General features: G+C 50.3%; 1 protein-coding gene across 1 annotated transcript in view; it reads left to right on the top strand.

The window, feature by feature from the left end:
* Positions 1-16,501, top strand: part of Vstm2b (V-set and transmembrane domain containing 2B) — a 29,619-nt gene extending 13,118 nt beyond the window's left edge. Inside the window, exon 6 of the mRNA XM_020174158.2 lies at positions 13,315-16,501. Within this exon, the coding sequence (XP_020029747.1) occupies positions 13,315-13,403 (89 nt within the window). The 3' untranslated portion in view covers positions 13,404-16,501. The remainder of the gene's footprint in view (positions 1-13,314) is intronic.
* The last annotated feature ends 1,117 nt before the right edge of the window (positions 16,502-17,618 follow it).

Genomic DNA, 17,618 nt, shown 5'->3' with positions numbered 1-17,618 from the left:
CCACTGTGATAGGGAAGTAGAGCCAGGAAGCAAGGGAGCCAACCCCTGAGGAGAGGCTGGTGTTTGCAGCTCTAGACAACTGTGTCACCATAGAAAACAGGAGCAGAGGGAAAGAGGAAAGGAGCCTCTGGGAAGGCTGGGACTGTCAGGGGAGCCTGGAGTCCCCTTCCCTGAGGTTCCACTGTGAGAGAGACACACAGAGTCACTTGTGCTGGGACCTCCCTCAGGAAGCGTGAGGTGATGGAGCAGGGGGAGCTGGGACCTGCCTTCACAGACTCAGCTTGGGGTGGCTCTTCCTCTTGTGTTTCTGAACTTTACTTTTCTTTCTTTTTTTTTTTTTTGAACAAGAAGTTTATTAGCAAAGCAAGGCAAAGGAAAGATAGAAAGATAGCGCACCGCCCAGACACGGGAGCGGGCACATCTGATAACAGGTGCAATGAGTGTTCTAACATCAGGGGTGTTTATGGTGAAAAAGTGGGTTGGCTTGAATTTACCTTAGGAAAAGTGCTCTTTGCTGTACACCATTTTCTCAGTTGAGCCCAAAGATTTCAAGGCTGGCTCTCTCATTAAATTTGGGTCACGGTGACATAGATGCCTGAGTGTCCCTTTCAACAAGGAATGGGCCCTGCCAGATGCTTCCTTCAGGACAGGGGTCCATCCCGGCGACAAGTATTTTCCTTTGTGGACACTTTTGTGCCCAGAGGAGTCATTTTCCCAAGAGGACTCCCCATGTCGCCCCCAGGATAAGTGTCTTTCTTTAAGCTATCCTTGCTCAGTTCCCAGAGTGCACTAATTATTTGGGGGACAAGCAGTCAAGGTCAGGGAGGGAGCTGCTCTTGAGGGAGTATAAGATTTAAAGCAAAGAAACCACTATCTCTAAGCTATGCGTTAATACAATACTTATTTGTAAATTCAATTTCCCTGGTCTCTCCTGCCTCACTTTCACTTAGCATAAATTCTTTCAAGATTCATTCATGTTTAAAAGCATTTCAGTCCTTTTTATGGCCAAATAATAATTCACGTATATGGATGTACCATAGTTTATCTATTCATTCATCAGTTGACGAACATTTGGGTAATAGTGCAGTGAATGTGTGCATGCTTTTGTGTGGACATATGTTTTCATTCCTCTTGGGAGGAGAATTGCTGAGTCAAGTTCACCTCCTGGCCATCTTCCTCACTGTGGCTGCTGTGCCCAGCGAGTGCCAATGAAGGGGCCTCTTGGCACCCTGGACTGGTGAGAAGGTAGGTGCCAGACGCCATCTCCTAGTGAGCTGGGCATGTGCAGGACCTTTCTGTTCCAGCCCCACTCCTCCACGCCTGCCACCCAACATGAAGAGTCCACCACAGACTCCCGAGGCCGGTCCCCTGCCTGGAACTGGATGACTCCAATGACAGAGCTCCCCTGCTGACCCCACATCTGTTGTCCATCGGCTCCCCTCAGGAGGAAAGAAACCATGGTTTTCTTTAATCTAATGTCAGTTCCTCTAGAGGGACTTTTTTTTTGGTGGCATTGGGATTTGAACTCAGAGCCTCACACTTCCTAGGCAAGTGCTCTACCACTTGAGCCACTTCACCAGCCCTTTTTTTGTGTTGGGTTTTTTTTTGAGATAGGATCTTGCAGCAAACTATTTGCTTGGGCTGGCTTCAAACCACAGTCCTCCTGATCTCCTGAGTGGCTGGGATTACAGGCGTGAGCCACTGGTGTCTGGATAGATTGATTTTTATTGCAATTGATTCTCGTACAAATGCTACTTAGCACAGAGGAGCACTTCAGTAACCCTGGGGGAGGGGAGTTCTGTCATGTGGGACCCCATCTCAGCTGGGGTTGGGGGTTCCTGGCCCTGTATCTGGTCTGGCCCTGGCCAAGGGGTGGGGGCGCTGCTCAGAGCATCAGATGAACTGAGTGAATGCAAACTATAGGCAACAGGGTGACAATTTGACCGCTCTTCTTCTCAGATGTTCTTTAAAAATACACACCAGTTCCTGTTATATATGAGGTTGGTGCTGGGCCCTGGAGATTCAGAGGCAGTTTGGGGGATACCCAGCTCTGGAAAGCTTAGGAGGCATGAAAGTGGAAGAGTGAATTGGGTTTCTGGGGTTGGAGGATGGCCTGAGATGCTCCATCCATCTCAGCTCCTCAAGCCAAGGGGGCTCTGAAGGTCAGGAGAAGAGAAGGAGGTGTGGGACTGGCATCAGTACTGACCCCATCCCACTCTGCTCCAGGTCCTCTGAGAGTTTCCCCCTCCTCTCCAATTCAGTCATGAATAAACTGATTAAAAGTTGCCTTGAAGTCACTCCAACCTTACCCAAAAAGACCAAGTCAGTTAATGACATCAGCCAGCAGCTACATAGGCCTCTGGGAGCCTGCAGAGGGTGTGGGGTGTGTAACCCTGGACACAAATCAGAAGAGTGAGAGCCCCAGAGGGCATTGGGTCCTAGCCCCACAGAGCATCACCAGGGCCATGGCACCAGGAACTCCAGGAACGAAGCCTCTCAGTGGAGACAGTGCTGACCTAGAAGTTAGAGAGGGGTCACTGGTCAGACAAAGTTCCTTAGGGGAGCTTAGCTTCACCCTAAAGGCAGTGGGATGGGGAGCAGGTGGGGTGGGGCAGGGCCTGATGTTCTTGGAAATGAACACTTTGGCGGCAGTGTGGAGACTGACGAGGCAGAATGGATGGGGAAGACCACTTTCAAGACAGTGATCCAGGCAAGAGATGACAGGGCTTGAAGTGGTGGGGTGGATGATGAAAAGAAAAAAAGTAGCTTGCTGGTGAGTGGAAGGGAAGGATGTGTGAATGGCTGGCAAGAGGATGGGGTTGGGGGGATGGATGGAAGAATGAGTGGATGGATGGATGGACAGAATGAAAGGATGACTGGGTGTGTGAATGAGCAGAAGGGAGGAAGGGAAGGGAGGGAGGGAAAGAAGAGTGGGCAGAAGGAAGGATGGATGGATGAAAGAAAGGATGAACAGATGTGTGAATGAGTGGAAGGACAGAAGGAAGGAAGACGGGGTGGAAGGAAGATGGGGTAGAAGGAAGGGTAGATGGAATGGATGGATGGACAAAAGAAAGTATGAACAGATGTGTGAATGAGTGAATGGATGGAAGGATAAGTGGGTTGGGAATGGAAGATAAAATAAGAATCTAGTGAGAGGGCAGAAGGGAAGGTGGGTGTGTTCATCAGTTTCCATCACTGTGACAAAATACCTGGCCTAAACAGCATAAAGGAGGAAAGATTTATTCTGGCTCATGGTTTCAGTGGGTTCAGCCATGGTCAACTGGCTCCATTGCTTTGAGGCCCAAGGTGAGGCAGCGCATCATGGTGGAGAGCACGTGGTAGAGCAGATACGATCACCTCATGGAAGCCAGGAAGTAAGAGGAGGCACAGAAAGGGGCCTGGTGCAATATGTAAACTGCCAGTGCACTCCCTCAGTGACTTACTTCCTCCAACCAGGCCCCGTCTCTGAAACTTCCCCTCATCTCCCAATGAACCCATCAATGGGTTAACCCATAGATTAGGCCAGAGCCCTCGCCTCTCGATGATTACATCAAACATCTGGGGACAAAGCCTTCAACACACGAGCCTTTCAGGGGACACTTCATAACCAATCCATGACAAGGGGTGGATGGAAGAATGGGTGAGCTCGGAACTGGCGGAAAAAAATAGCAATGGGTGGGAGGAAGGAAGATGTGTGAGTGGGTGGATAGATGGGGACCTGGAGGACAGAAAGGAGGAGGTGTGAATACATGGATAAGTCATGGATGGGAAAGACACAGGTTGAGCCTTGCAAGATGGTGGATTCAGGGCTCAGACGGGCCTAAGGTTAGAGTTCAGGCACCCACACTGCCCTTCAAGCTATGTCTTCTAGAAGAGGGAATGGTCCCACATGGTGGCATGATCACCTGGGCCACTGGACAGGACAGTGGGGTGGAAAGACAGGATGGGTGGGCAGAGCAAGTGGCACAGCTAATCCCCAGCCCCTCCCATCTGCTGGACACTGGACATTCTAGTGAGTACAATCTGGCCTAGACGTGTCTGTGTGAAAGTTACTGTACATGTTTCTTGCAGGTATTTTAAAAATCAAATCTCCAAGCGAACAAACGAATAACTATTTGTATAAAGACTAATGTAAAAAAAAAAATACACAAGGCCATAATTCATCATGCATTCTGTTCCCCAGAGTCATATTTTAATTCATGACATATCCCAGGCAGCTCCTCTGTGCTAATTTTGTTTAATGAGCACGTTACAGACTTTTCAGGGTCCTGTCCTGAACATTTAGAACGTGTTAACCATTTCATCCAAATTGCACTTTAAAGAGAAGTCCTCGGTGAGAGACAGGAAGAATTACCGGCTGAGGCTGGACGCCCCATTACAGCCTTCCCCAAGCAAGCAGCAGGAGCCCCCTGCCTGCCTGATCTGAGGGATCTGGGGCACAGCGACTTGAGAGTTTTCAAGACTGTAGAGGGGGCACAGCACCCCAGATGACGAGGACTGAAAAGGCCTGAGACAGGAGACTTCAAGGAAGGGCAGGGTCTGCTTCCTCAAACCCCTAGCTGTTCCCTGACTCCCCACGTGGTGTGATGAGCACGTCAGCCCTCCAGAACCCACAGGTCCAAGAATTTTTAGACTGGGGCAGAAGTTGCAGGGGGAGGAGGGGTTTGCTGAGAGATCCTGGTTCCTAAACAGTGTTCCTTGGAACCCTGGGCATCCAACCCCACCCCCAACTTCAACCAGTTCTGTATCTGATGCTTTTATTATTTATTTGTTTGTTTGTTTGTTTATTCATTCACTCATTCATTCATTTACAGGTGCTGGGGATTAAACCCAAAACGCACGCTAGGCAAGAGCTTTACCACTGAGCTACATCCCCAGCCCTGTAATGATTTTTTTAATTAGTGTATATTCCTTGTACCAGGAGGACTTGTGACGATTCCAAATTGTCTTACATTGCACAATGGTTAGATCACCCACCATCTCTTCCCATGGACCCCCTCCCCACCCCACTTAAAGCAATTGCAGGAGGTTTCTTTGTTCTATTTCATATATGTATATGAAATCCATCCACCATATTCCCTCAGCTCCATCTCCTTGGTTCACCCTCCCCTTGACTACCTACCAGGTATGCAGCAAGTCACCGACCTCTCAGGGCTTCACCTGTGAATTTGGAAAATGACTTCTATCCCCTGAGGCCACTGAGAGGGGTAAAGGAGAGAATTCTCACAAAGGACTGAGAATCTGTAGGGTGCCTGTTAGCACCCTACAGCCCCAAGTGTCATCAAACCAAGATGAGTTGGGGATGGGGGCTCCCCAGATGAGAACAGGGCCCCACACTGCGGGAGGCAGTGCCAGCACCCCTGCCTGGTGAGCACCCTGGTGCCCTCTCTGGTCAAGGCCCCAACAGCAGCCACCTGACATGAGACAAAGGGCCTTTGACCTTGTCCATTAAGTGACACCATGAAGTAGGGCAAATCAGAAAGCTAGGGGGCGGGGGGGGGTTGGGGTAGCTCAGGTGGTAGAGCCCCAGAGTGCTGCAAAAAAAAGTTAAAATATCCAGAATAGCAGGCTAGAAAGGAGTTGGCCACATTACAAAGTATATTCCTTGCAGCTATGAAAATGACACAAGATTTTGTAGAATTTATATGCACCGATAACAACAATGGGAAAAACACATCCTGAATGTTAAAATTGAGTAGGGGGGGCAGGGAATCTCCTCCTCTCCCCTTTCCTTGGAAGTGGCCTTGGGCTGGGGTCCAGCCAGGCTATGGGGGCAGAGGCTTCCTGCTCTTTGGCTCTGAGAGGGGCTGTAAGTGGTGGTAGCTCACTGTGTGCACAGAAGCCAGACTGCCTTGGCTCAAGCCCCAGGCTGAGCACTGTAATCTATATGGACCCCATTCAGTATGTGGGATATACTTGAACTGAAAACATCCCTTGTTTATCTGAAATGCCAAGTTAACCCCATGTCCTATCTGGCAACCAAGGCCTTAGATTTTTCTTGGTCCCAGTTCCCCATCATAATACAGGGGTAAAAGAGCAGCTCCAAGCTGGGCATGGTAGTAAACACCTGTAATCCCAGTTCTTGGGAGGCTGAGACAAGAGGACCAGGAGTTCCAGGCCAGCCTGGGCTGTATAGCGAGGGCCACATGAGCAGCACAGACCTTTGTGCCACACTTCTGTGCACAGGTGTTCAGGGAAGGCTCCCTGGAGGGGGCAGCATGTGTTTGAGACTTAAGAGAACATCTGTCACACTGGTGGAGTGGCTCAAGTGGCAGAGTGCCTGCCTAGCAAGTGCAAGGCCTTGAGTTCAAAACAAGAAAAACAACAAAAGAATGTCTGTCATCGACAAAGGAAAGGAGGGCTGGTGGCTTGTGGAGACAATGGACCAGAGTTCCCCTGGTAGCCAGGGAACTGGGACTGGGAAGCCATTGGGGAGGATCATGGGGAGACCACAATTGTGCCCTAAAGTGGTGCCTTTGTCCTGTGGGCAGAGGGGACCCATCAAAGCCTCCAGGCCTCAGGGCAGCTCTCCAGGTGTATCTGTGAGAGGAAGGCAGGCACAGGTGGTAATGAAGGCAGAAAAGGATTCACAAGCCACTGATGCCATCGGGTTTTGACAAGGAAGATGGGACACCTCTGCCCCATTCACCCTGTGTTATGGTTTGGACATAAAGTGTGTTCAAGGCCTGGTCCCTAGGTGGTGACTGGACCGTGTGCAAGCTAGCATCATCAGTGGATTAGGAGGTGAGGCCTGGATGGAGGAAGTGACTTGGAAGGGGATGTCTTGTCCCTGGATCCTCCTCCTCGTCTCCCTGGCTCCCAGCGACTGTGAAGTGAGCAGCCTGGTCCCACAATGTGCCTCCGCCATGATGTTCTGCCTCACCTCAGCCGAACAGCAGTGGAGCCAGCTGACCACAGACTGCAACCTCTGACACCCTGAGCCAGATAAACCTTTCCTCTTTAAAAAGTATTTGCTCAGGTATTTTGTCACAGTGACAAACAGAGCCCAGAAGCCTCTAGGGCTCCTCTCACTCCCTGGACACCTGCCGAGGCCATCATCTGGGCATCGTCCCTTGTCCACAGAGAGGACAGTTTCTCTGCAAAACCCCTAGCTGCTCAGGGCTGGGGAGCGAGAGGAATTGAACACAAGCAAGAGGCACTGGGATCCTGGGTAGGACAGGTCAGCAGGGCACCATCAGCACAGGACAGATGGACTACATCTTATCAGTCATCCATGGATCCATATCCCACAGTGGACTTCTTTAAAACACCTCCACTGGGCTGGGGGAGTGGCTTAAGTGATAGAGCACCTGCCTAGCAAGCACGAGGCCCTGAGTTCAAACCCCAGTGCTGCCAAAAAAATTAAAAACATACCTCCACTTCCTTTAAAACCTGACTAGTTGCTCCAAGTTCTCGCCCCAGTTACTGGGATGCATTAATTTTATGACAGAAATTAATTCTATCCAAAGATACCCTGTCAGTGCTCAGTTGTTCCTAGCTGACACCCTTTGATAAATATCCGTGAATATCCATGAAGAGGGTACTTATTGGCATATTAATTAGTAGGACAGCTTTAATTAAAATGTCAGTAAGGAAAACAGCCTTGCAAAGTGGCATCTTCCACTCTGGCCAGCTGGACCAGAGCAGCATCCAGGGAGAGTAGGGGCTGTGTTTGCTAGGTGGGCCACATCAGGGAAGGGCTTGCCCAGTGTACAGGACACAGTGCACACCTGGGTCCTACACCAGGACTAGCTCAGAGACTGCACACATGGACCTGCAAAGGGCAGCGTGTGGTAACAGATGAGAGTGAGACACCTGTGCAGGGACCCACCTGCACAGGGAGAGGCAGAGGTGGGCATCTCACCTGGTTGAGGGCCAGAAGAGAGCAAAGAGAGGGAAATTCCTGCTGAGAAGTCAGCCAGCTACTGGTGGCCCCCCCACCGCCCTCAGCAGCCTGTAGCTTGGTGGAAAACAGGACTGGGGTTTCCGGCTCTTGGGTCTTTCCCGATGCTTCTATGTAGACATCTCTCATTTTTTTTCTTTTCTTTTTTTGGCAATATTGGAATTTGAACTCAGGGCCTACATCTTGAGCCACTCCACCTTTTTTGTGATGGGTTTTTTCAAGATAGGGTCTCACAAACTATTTGCCCGGGCTGGCTTTGAACCATGATCCTCCTGATCTCTGCCTCCTCAGTTGCTAGGATTACAGGCGTGAGCCACTGGCACCCAGCCATCTCCCAATTTTTAAGCCGTTTCTGCAAATAGACTCAGCCCTCAGGCAGACACCGGGAGCCTTGACCTTGACCCTGGGCTCTGCAGAAGTCAGCGTTTCATAATCAGAGAGGTGGGAAGCAGGTGCAGTGGGGAAAGTGAAGAAGGTCAGTGGCCAGGCTCCAGGCATGCCTAGTGCTGCCCAGGCACAGCCCTGGATGCTGACCCTGGCTTCTGGGGAGAAAGGGACAATGCTTGACCTGGCTGTGATCAGGTGACAACTAGATACCTTCCTTTGTTCTCACCCCACAAGCCCTTGCAAACCCAGAGAGACTCAGTGCACCTCAGCTGGGTTACACAGAGAAGGAGCTGAAACCATCCGCTGTAATCAGAATGGGGCCCGGGGTGCAACTGAGGTGGGCAGAGGTCCAGGGCAGGAGATAGGGACCAGCAGGTAAGTGCTGGAGTAAAAGCTGCCCCAGAAAGATGGGCCTCTGTCCAGCCTTGAATGGACATCCAAGTTCAGCCCATAAGGCCGTTGGCGCCAATTGGGGGCAACCTTTTTGTCTCATTCTCAGAAGACTGCAAAAGAGAAAAGAACCAGAACTGAACACCCATGCTCAAAGGGTCCCATCCAGGACATTCAGCTTGGTTCCCAGACCCTTCTAGCAAGAAGCCCTTATTCAAAAGATGTGTTACAACAGCACAAAATGCAGAGCAGACGCGTGCAGCCTTTATCCACCCGACAGAGGAGGGGCCTAACCTGGAGACCCTAGTCCTGATCAGACTGCCACACTCAGCACCATTGCAATGGCTTTGCCCGTGGAGGACTGGACAGTGTCTGTCTTGGACTGGTTGTGGCTGCTGTGCTCACCGTGGGAACACTGTGCCACGCTGGAGAGAATGACTCAAAGACAAGAAAAGCATTGCGGCATCAGCCTGCAGAGAGCCAGAACCAGCCTGGTTACCTTAAAACATCCTCATTTTACTTACTCTTCTCAAACCTGTACACAGAAAGACTGCAGCCTGGGAGCAGCTCTGCAGAAACCAATAGACTCTGAGTGCAACTTGCCTGCAAATCTCTCACCCAGGGTGACCTCCCCCTGCTACATGACCCGACCAGCAGCAGGACAGCAATGGAAACAGAGCCAGGGGTCCTAAGGCCCCCCACTTCCCCCTCATGCTTAGCCTCTAGACAGCGTGTGTCACCACCGGTGGCTGGATCAGGGCCTCCTCGTTATCTCAAAGCCTCAAAGTTCCACCTTCTTTTCTGGCAGGACTTTGGGACACTGCTGTTGCTGGTTACATGGAAATGAAGAACTTCCCAGGCCAAAGCTGCTTGGGCTGAAAGGATGGGGTAAGGGCAAGTCAAGGCCCTTTCATTGTGTTCCTCTGGAGTCTCTTTTAAATAGCTCCAGAGTGTCTCTTAATTGTGCTCACTATCTAAATGACAAAAATTAGTATCTTAATTGATGTCTTAGTCTTGAGCCAAAGAGGCTTTGATTTCTTGTAGCAAAGTGACTACTCATTTAATGTAAAGATTAAATCAGCAGGTGGGCCTGGTGGTGCACATCTGTAATCCCAGCACTCAGGAGGGTGAAGCAGGTAGACAGGCCATCCTGGAGCCAGGTCCCGGTGGTTCACACCTGTAGTCCTAGCTACTCAGGAAGCAGAGATCGGGAGAATTGCAGTTCAAAGCCAGCCCCAGGCAAATAGTTCATGAGACCCTATCTCAAAAAAAAAGGGGGAGCTGGCAGAATAGCCTAAGTGATAAAAGCACCTGCCTAGCAAATGTGAGGTCCTGAGTTCAAATCCCAGGCCCTCTAAGCAAAAAAAAAAAAAAAATAAAGGGACTGTTAGCACCAGTCAGCACAGCAGCCTTCAGTCAGGCCCCTCAGAAGCTCTAGGAAAACGCTGAGCCACACACACATAGCCTCCAGCCCTGGGTGGGTGGGCTGGGACCCCTCTGGGGTGCACACTTCTGGCTCTTCCCAAAAGCAGGCAGGCAGGGATGCTGGCCCAGATGCAATGGCTGCCCCAAAGCCAAATGCAGTCTCCCTGGAAGAAGGTGGCCATGCCTGGGGAGTGGGGATCCCTCTCCCCAGGAAGTAAAGACTTTGCTTCCTCCTAGGAGCCTGGGAGCCAGGCTTCCTCACCTGCCATCCTCTGGGGAAAACCAGAGACTGTTACCATGTTTGATAAATAAGGTAGTAAAAAGGGGTCCTTCTTTCGACAGAACCCAGAGATGCTGTAAAATAAGTGGTGGAAGAGATGGCTGGTCTGCCTGTTCCATCCAGGAAAAGTCTCCTCTTGAGAGAAGAGCATCTCCAAGTCAGTTCCACTCCCCTCCAGCCCTTTCCAGAGAGGTGGCCCCAGGACCCTTGCCTCTGACATCGGTTGGCATGGCAGCTGACTGTTTGAGCCTCTTTTGCTTATTCTTAGCTTTTGCTATGCAGCAAAGGACCTTAAAGCTCGGTGGCTAGCGTGTGACAGCATAATGTTGATTTAACTGTGGTTCTGTGGCCTGGGGATTTGGGCTGGGGTCCTTTGAGCAGCCCTGCTGGGCTCTGCTGGGGGCTGCTAGGTGCAGAGGGAGCTCAGCTGGGGACATCTCATGACTCTTATCCTTTAGTGGACTGCCCCATGCTTGGGCAGTGGGTTCCTAGAGTCACTCAAGAGGGGAAGCTTTGCTTCCATCACACCTGGTAATATTCTACCAGCCCAAACAGGTCCGGCAGGAGGGCAACTATTATAGGCTCTGGATGCTGGGGGAAGGAATGGGCCATTTTTGCACTCTGTCACTAGGATGTTGTTTAATCTGGAGCCTAGCCCAGGGACACAAGCCATGCACGTATTAATTATACAGAGCTGTGCACTCCCCTATGTTATGATGGAGTGTGATACAAGACACAGAGAGGTGAAGGGTGTTGCCTGGGGTCACACAGCAAGCTGGGGACAGTAATAGACTAGGAAGATAAACTGTGCCCTCCCCAGGCACCCACTGTCAGCAGCCACCACCACAGCTCTCCTGCCCCTGCTGCTTCCACTCTGGTCCTAGCGTGTTTCACTCCTGAGTCTTGTGCAATTTACAGCTTTTACTTGCATAGGTGAGTTGTGATGGGGTCATGACCACTGAGCAGTACTTGGAGGCAAACCTAAATCTCTCCTCGGGTCTCCTATACCCATGGCTCCACCAGGACACCTTGCCTGACTTGCCTGCCCATTGGTGTTACTTTGAGGGTCTGGTGTTCTATGCACAAGGATGTCTGCATTTGGACGCCTCAGAGGGGCGGTTTCTGTCTCATCTGCACCTGCCTGAATGCGCAGAAATAAAAAGATCTGGAGATCAGGAGGCCCAGAGGCTTAGTCTAGTCTCACGAGCCCCATGCACCCTAGAAGCAGTGCTTTGCTTTGCCCTGCTCTGCCACCTGATACCCACTTGTGACCACTGCACTGTGATTCCTCCCACTGATGGTGGCCAGAGGCAGTAGGGAGCAGAGCTGCGCTGCAGGAGGGCGGGGAGTGAGGATGACTGCATCAGAATTGGGATCTGAAGAGGAATTGAGTCTGCCTGTGCTGCGCTGGTGCCTCGCGGCAGTGGCTCAGAGCCGTGCAGAAACAATTAACTCCTCATGAAATAGGTACGGTGGACAGCCCCGTCCTGCTCATCCAGAAGTTTGAATGCAGTCCCTGCTCTCCAAATGGACAGGTGGAATCGTGGAGTTTCAAGATGGATCATTTGATCAAACTGCTCCCTGGATAAAGAGAAGACGGGAGTAGGACAGTGGCCCTGTGACACAGACAGTTGTGTCAGAGCAAGGGAAGCCCCTTGAAGAGGAGAGACTGATTGTACTTCCTCCTGAAGATGCGAAGTAGTACTTTCAGATCCAGGCTTGTCAAGGATGCCACAAATCTGCAACAGTGGACACCAGAGGAACTGCCATCTTCCACTCCTCCCCTCCTCTCCCTACCCCCTACCCCACAGCAGCTCCCACAGGCAGCTGAGTGAGGATATCACCCACTCTGCACCATCTGGGAGCCCCCTCCTCTCTTCGGTGGACTGGGTGGGTGAAGGGAGCAGAAGGCCTCCAGGTGGCGCAGGTGAGCAAGGCAGGGCTGGACACTGCTTCTTTAATTCGTTGGACTCTCAGCCACCTAACAGTGATCCCCAGAGAGTGGGCAGCACCCAGCCCTATTGGCTTCTTCGCTTACCTCATAACCCAGAGGGAGTGGGGAGCATCCCACTGTCCAGGAGAGAAGCCTGGGTGCGTGGTGGGCTTCACCTGGTTGTACAGACAGGTGGGGAGTGGGCAGGTGGCCTAGATGAGGCAGGATGAAGGGGTTAGGGCCCCTGAGGAAGGCAGGAGGCCCGGGCTAATGGCTGTGTTGGAGAAGCAGGTGGGAGAGACCCAGACTGTGCCAAGGTGGTTTCTCTAGGGTCCAACCCACCCATATCACCAATCTGTGATTTCTGAGTTGTCCAAGGTAGGGGTTAGGAGGGCTGGCAGGGGGTTGTAGAAGGAAGAAAAGTTGGGCACAGAAACATAGGGACACCTAAGACAGGGCCTATCTATGGAAGGCTGAGCTGGGCAGTTTAGGCAGGCGGCTGGTGAGGGTCCCAGGAAGCCTGGAACTGTATGCAGTCATGGTGTCTTCCTGGAAGAAGAGGAAACCAGGCTTAAAATGCTCCGGACACTTTGCAGTATAGTATATGGGGTGGGGGAAACAAGTTGTCTTTTTCAAACTCAGTTTTTTTGTTGTTATTGTTTTAGGCTGCACTGGGGTTTAAACTCAGAGTCTTGCATTTGCTAGGCAGGTGCTCTGCCTCTTGAGCCTCACTGCCAGCCCACAAATTGTCTTTTTACTAAAATCAGGTAATGACTTGAATCTGAGCTACGATCTACCGCATACCCCTCAGGCCAAAGGCACCTTGTGTCTGACCACACAAGGCTCCTAAATCGTGTACTCCATAAATAACAAACAGCAACCGCAAAATGCCTCCGCATTAAATCAAAGCCTCCAGCTGGGTGCCTGGGAAGTCGTCCTTCCCCCGGCCTGTGGTGAATCCAGGGTTAACCGCTCCTGTCTTCTCGTCCCCTACAGGCACCGGCCACAGCTATGCCACAGACACACTCCTCTCCCTGCTCCTGTTAGCCCTGCATAGGCTCCTGCACCTGCTCTTGGGTCACTGACAGACAGGACACCTGAGTGAGCACCTCAGCAGCCATGTGACACCTGCCCACACCCCCAGGGAGGACCACGTGGCCAGGTGGACACAGAGACTGAAAGAAGCATGAAGTCCACACAAAAAACAAAAGAATCATATATTTTGGGGAAGTCACACAAATCTAGAACACCTCAAATAATGCATCTAGTTTCCAAATCAGATGAAGCTGGAACCATGCACTGTGCATGGGGCCAGAGAGTTCTCGACTGTGATGTATTTTTCTTTTCTACACTTTTTTCCAAGTGTTCATTTTGCACGAACTCTGGAGCAGGTGTTGTTAGGATAATATGTAAAATTATATATATATTGGGTCGCAGCCTTCCTGACAAAGCAAAATATTTTTAGTAGATAATTGTGTTTAGGAATTTTTTTTAATTTCATTTTTCGTTAGGGGGGGTGATTTTCTTTTTTTATTAAATTATTTCTTTTTGAGACATTTTGATTAAAGACACATCATAATTAAAATTCACTGTCAATAATATTTATTTTTAAATAAAGATTGGAAACAAAGTCAGACACTTGTTTATAAACCGTATTGTATACTGTTGAATTCACAGTTGAATAAAACGCAACTTTGAAATAACCTTTCCACAGCCATGTGTGACTGTTCAACCTCGGTGACCACTGCAGTCGGGGACACCATGACGTCCTGTCTTGTCGGATGACACCAGCTGCGCTCTTGTGACTGGATGTCTCCCAGCATGGAGAACAGCCTGGGATACTGGCAGCGGTCACAGCCAGCAGTCCAGAAGCATTTGCCCAGCCTTTCTCAAGGGGCAGGAGACTTTGTGGAGGCCAGGGTGAGAAGAACCCCAGCCTGGATCCAGAAGGAAAGAGGTCGCTGTGTGATCCAGAGCCATTCTTTCCCCTCTTGAGCTAAATGAGCTGTGCAGTGCACTCGTCTACTTGAAGATGTGACATCGGGTGTACTTACTGTTGCTGGCTTCACTGCTAGCTTGTAAAAGAGAACTTAGAAGGAAGATGAGGTCTTCCACGTCCTTTCTTTTTGCATCTGAAAATCTGCGGGCTTTGGGATAGGTTCACATCTGAAAGAAATTGATACACCCTGGGACCTGCTATTTTTCATGCTACAAGATTCACTTAAGTAGCCAGACCCCCTGGGCTTGAATAAAATCAAGTTAAACAAGTGTGGTTGTCACTGATACTGCCCAAAAAATGCTCTTGAGCTCTGCTGACCGGGCAGATGGCATGGCTACACTTTCTGGCACCTGATGGCTCTGACTGTGGATTGCTTGATTACTTGTTCAAAGCCCTCTGAAGCACTCAATTCCTCTACCATGATAAGTGGCAACATTCAAAATAGTGAGTGACTGTTTTGAAGAATCAGCCTTCACCATTTCAAGCTCCTGAGCTGTGGGTTTACTTGTTATTGCAACCTAACCCAGCCCATCCTGACTGCTTTGGTATTCAGCTGACTAATCAGAGTTAGTTAAGAGGAGAGAGAACAAGTATGGTGTAATACACCTGCAATCCCAGCTATTTGAGAGGTAGAGGCAGAAGTGTAAGCCAAGCTACTCAGGAGGCAGAGGTCAGGAGGAGCATGGTTCAAAGCCAGCCAGAGGTAAACAGTTCTCAAGACCCTATCTTGAAAAAACCCAACACAAAAAAGGGCTGGTGGAGCAACTCAAGTGGGAGAGTGCCTGCCTAGCAAGCTTGAGGTCCTGAGTTCAAACCCCATCACAGGAGCTGGTGTGAAACCAATGTACTAGGGCATCTTTGGGAAGAAAACTCAGGACTGCTGTTTCTGGGAGATACATGAAGTTGTTTCCATCCGATTTCTATCAATCAGCACCAAGTAAGCTATAAAGGTAATCATTTTGTCCGGTGGATAGGGATCCCGTCCAGAAGGATCATCTATTTTTACAGTTAACTCAATACTGCAGTGGACTAATGTCCTGTAAAATACTGGCCCTCTGTGTTTGTAAAGAAAAAGTCACTTCCCGAATGTCAAGTTGGATGGAGACGTGTGTTGGGGATGGACTCTTGTGGCAGCTCGCTCCAGGGGGCAGGGAGTCACCTCCCATCACCAAAACCAGACGGGTCCCACCAGTACTGTCAGTCACCTTCCTGCGGGGAGCTCCTGATCCTGGAATGATGTGACGTTCATGAAAATGGGGAGACAGGTGCGCTCTGGAGAAACCACTCTCCTGACCTGGAACAGAGCCACAGGGATCCCATCTGCCCCCCGAGGACCAAGCACATCCAGGAAGGAAATCATGGGCCAGCTGGGCGAGTTCTCTGAAGTGGAGGGTTAGCCCCCCATTTCAACCCCAATTACAGAAGCCCTTGGAATGCAGGCAGAAACTGCAACCACCCAGGCAAATAAAGCAAACCTCCCTGGTCCTGGGCCACAGGAGACATTGGTGGCATGTATCCCTGGACACAAACAAACGAGAAAGAATGGGCGCACCTCGGAGGTCTCAGTGAAGACTCTGCTCTCTGGCGTCCCTCCTCAGCACCCCAAAATGAAGACACAGACAGGGCAGCCTGCAGTGACTGTATGTGCAATACAACACTGGAGGGACAAGCGGGGCACTGGGCTCGCTCCCAAGCTTTGCTCTCAGCTCAGCGCAGACACAGGTGGGGCCCAAAGACAAGATGGCTTGTTTCCATTGGAAAGAACGCACCCACCGTGGTGATGAGTGCTCTGGCCCCAGCCTGTGAGGACCCCCAATCTACTTGCTCATCATTACAACAAACACCAAAACAAGCATGGCAGGGGAGGGGGCAGGAATTTCAGTTTAGCAGGAGGTGACATGACCAAAAGCAGCAGCATTCTCACTTTTGGTTCTACCCCAACCCATCTCCCTAGATACAACTCTGGACCCCCCCAAAAAAAGGGGGACTGTGTTCAACTGATCCAAGATGACCACAGTTGGAGCATAACAAACCAACAGTCACTCGTGATTGGCTGGGCTCAGAGCTTTTGACACTGACGGTCAGGAAGACAGCTCTTGTTTTTTAGTTTGTGTGTTTGTTCGTTGTTTTTAGACAGGGTTTCGCTACATAGCTCAGATTGGCCTCGAACTTGTGATCCTTCTACCTCAGTGTCCTGAGTGCTGGGAGTACAGGAGTGCACCACCACACCCAGGTCATTCTTTTTTTTTTTTTTTTTTTTGTAGTACTGGGGGTTGAACTTGGCCTTGCACTTGCTAAACAGGTGCTTTACCACTTGAGCCACTGCTCTCTCTTGCTTCTTCCCTATGGACCCCCCCCACACACAATCAGGCGATGATAGGCGTCCATTCTGCCAGCATTTCAGAGGCTGCAACCCCTGCTGTTCCTGGATAAGGGCCTGGTGCTCCTGCCCCGTGTGTATGCACATGTCTGCATCTGTGTAGAGCAGACCCTACTTAGAACACTTCTGTTTTCCTTCTCTGAGTGGTCCTTCAGTGAGTGACCCAGTAGCAGGAATGACCTGGCACAAGAGAAACTTCAGCCCATCTGGTCACCAAAGGATGGTACTTTGCACCCTGCCATCATGAACCAAGCACCAGCACCACCCACCAAGCCAAAGACACTCACTTTACCTCATCCCAGGGGCTCTAGAAATGCAAGAAGACCTGTGACCTTTACAAAGGACCTGCCCTGTCACTGCTGCAGACAGAGCATGAGGTAAAGTCTAGAAGCATCACCAGAGGTGACCTCTTTTAAATGACAAGGACCCAGGGAGCACTGAGAATGTATTTCAAGTCAAAGAAATCATGACTTTACACCAAATCTAATCCATCAACAAGCCAAAAAAATCAACAAAGTTTAGATCTGCTCCATGCATCTGATTTTTTTAAAGGGGAAATAATTTTAAAAAGAGATTTAATAGAGTAGACAATGACACTTGGGAAGCAGAGATGGGAAAACTGAGTTTGAGACCTGCCTGGGCTTCATAGAAAGACCCTGTCTCAGAAGAACAGAAGAGTCAGGCACATGGTGGCTCACACCTGTAATCCTAGATATCTGGCTGAGATCAGGAGAATCAAGGTTCCAGGGCAGCCTGGGCAAAAAAAAAAGTTTAGGAGACCCCATCTCAACAGGAAAAAGCTGCACATGGTGGTGCACAGCTTTCATCCCAGCTATGGTGGGAAGAGTAAAATAAAAGGATTGCAGTTCAGGCTAACCTGGGTAAAAAGTGAAAACCTATCTGATAACCAAAGAAAAAGGG

This window comes from Castor canadensis, chromosome 16, assembly GCF_047511655.1.
Source record: "Castor canadensis chromosome 16, mCasCan1.hap1v2, whole genome shotgun sequence".
In the NCBI taxonomy this organism is placed as follows: domain Eukaryota; kingdom Metazoa; phylum Chordata; class Mammalia; order Rodentia; family Castoridae; genus Castor; species Castor canadensis.
This window is presented reverse-complemented; position numbering and strand designations above follow the sequence as displayed.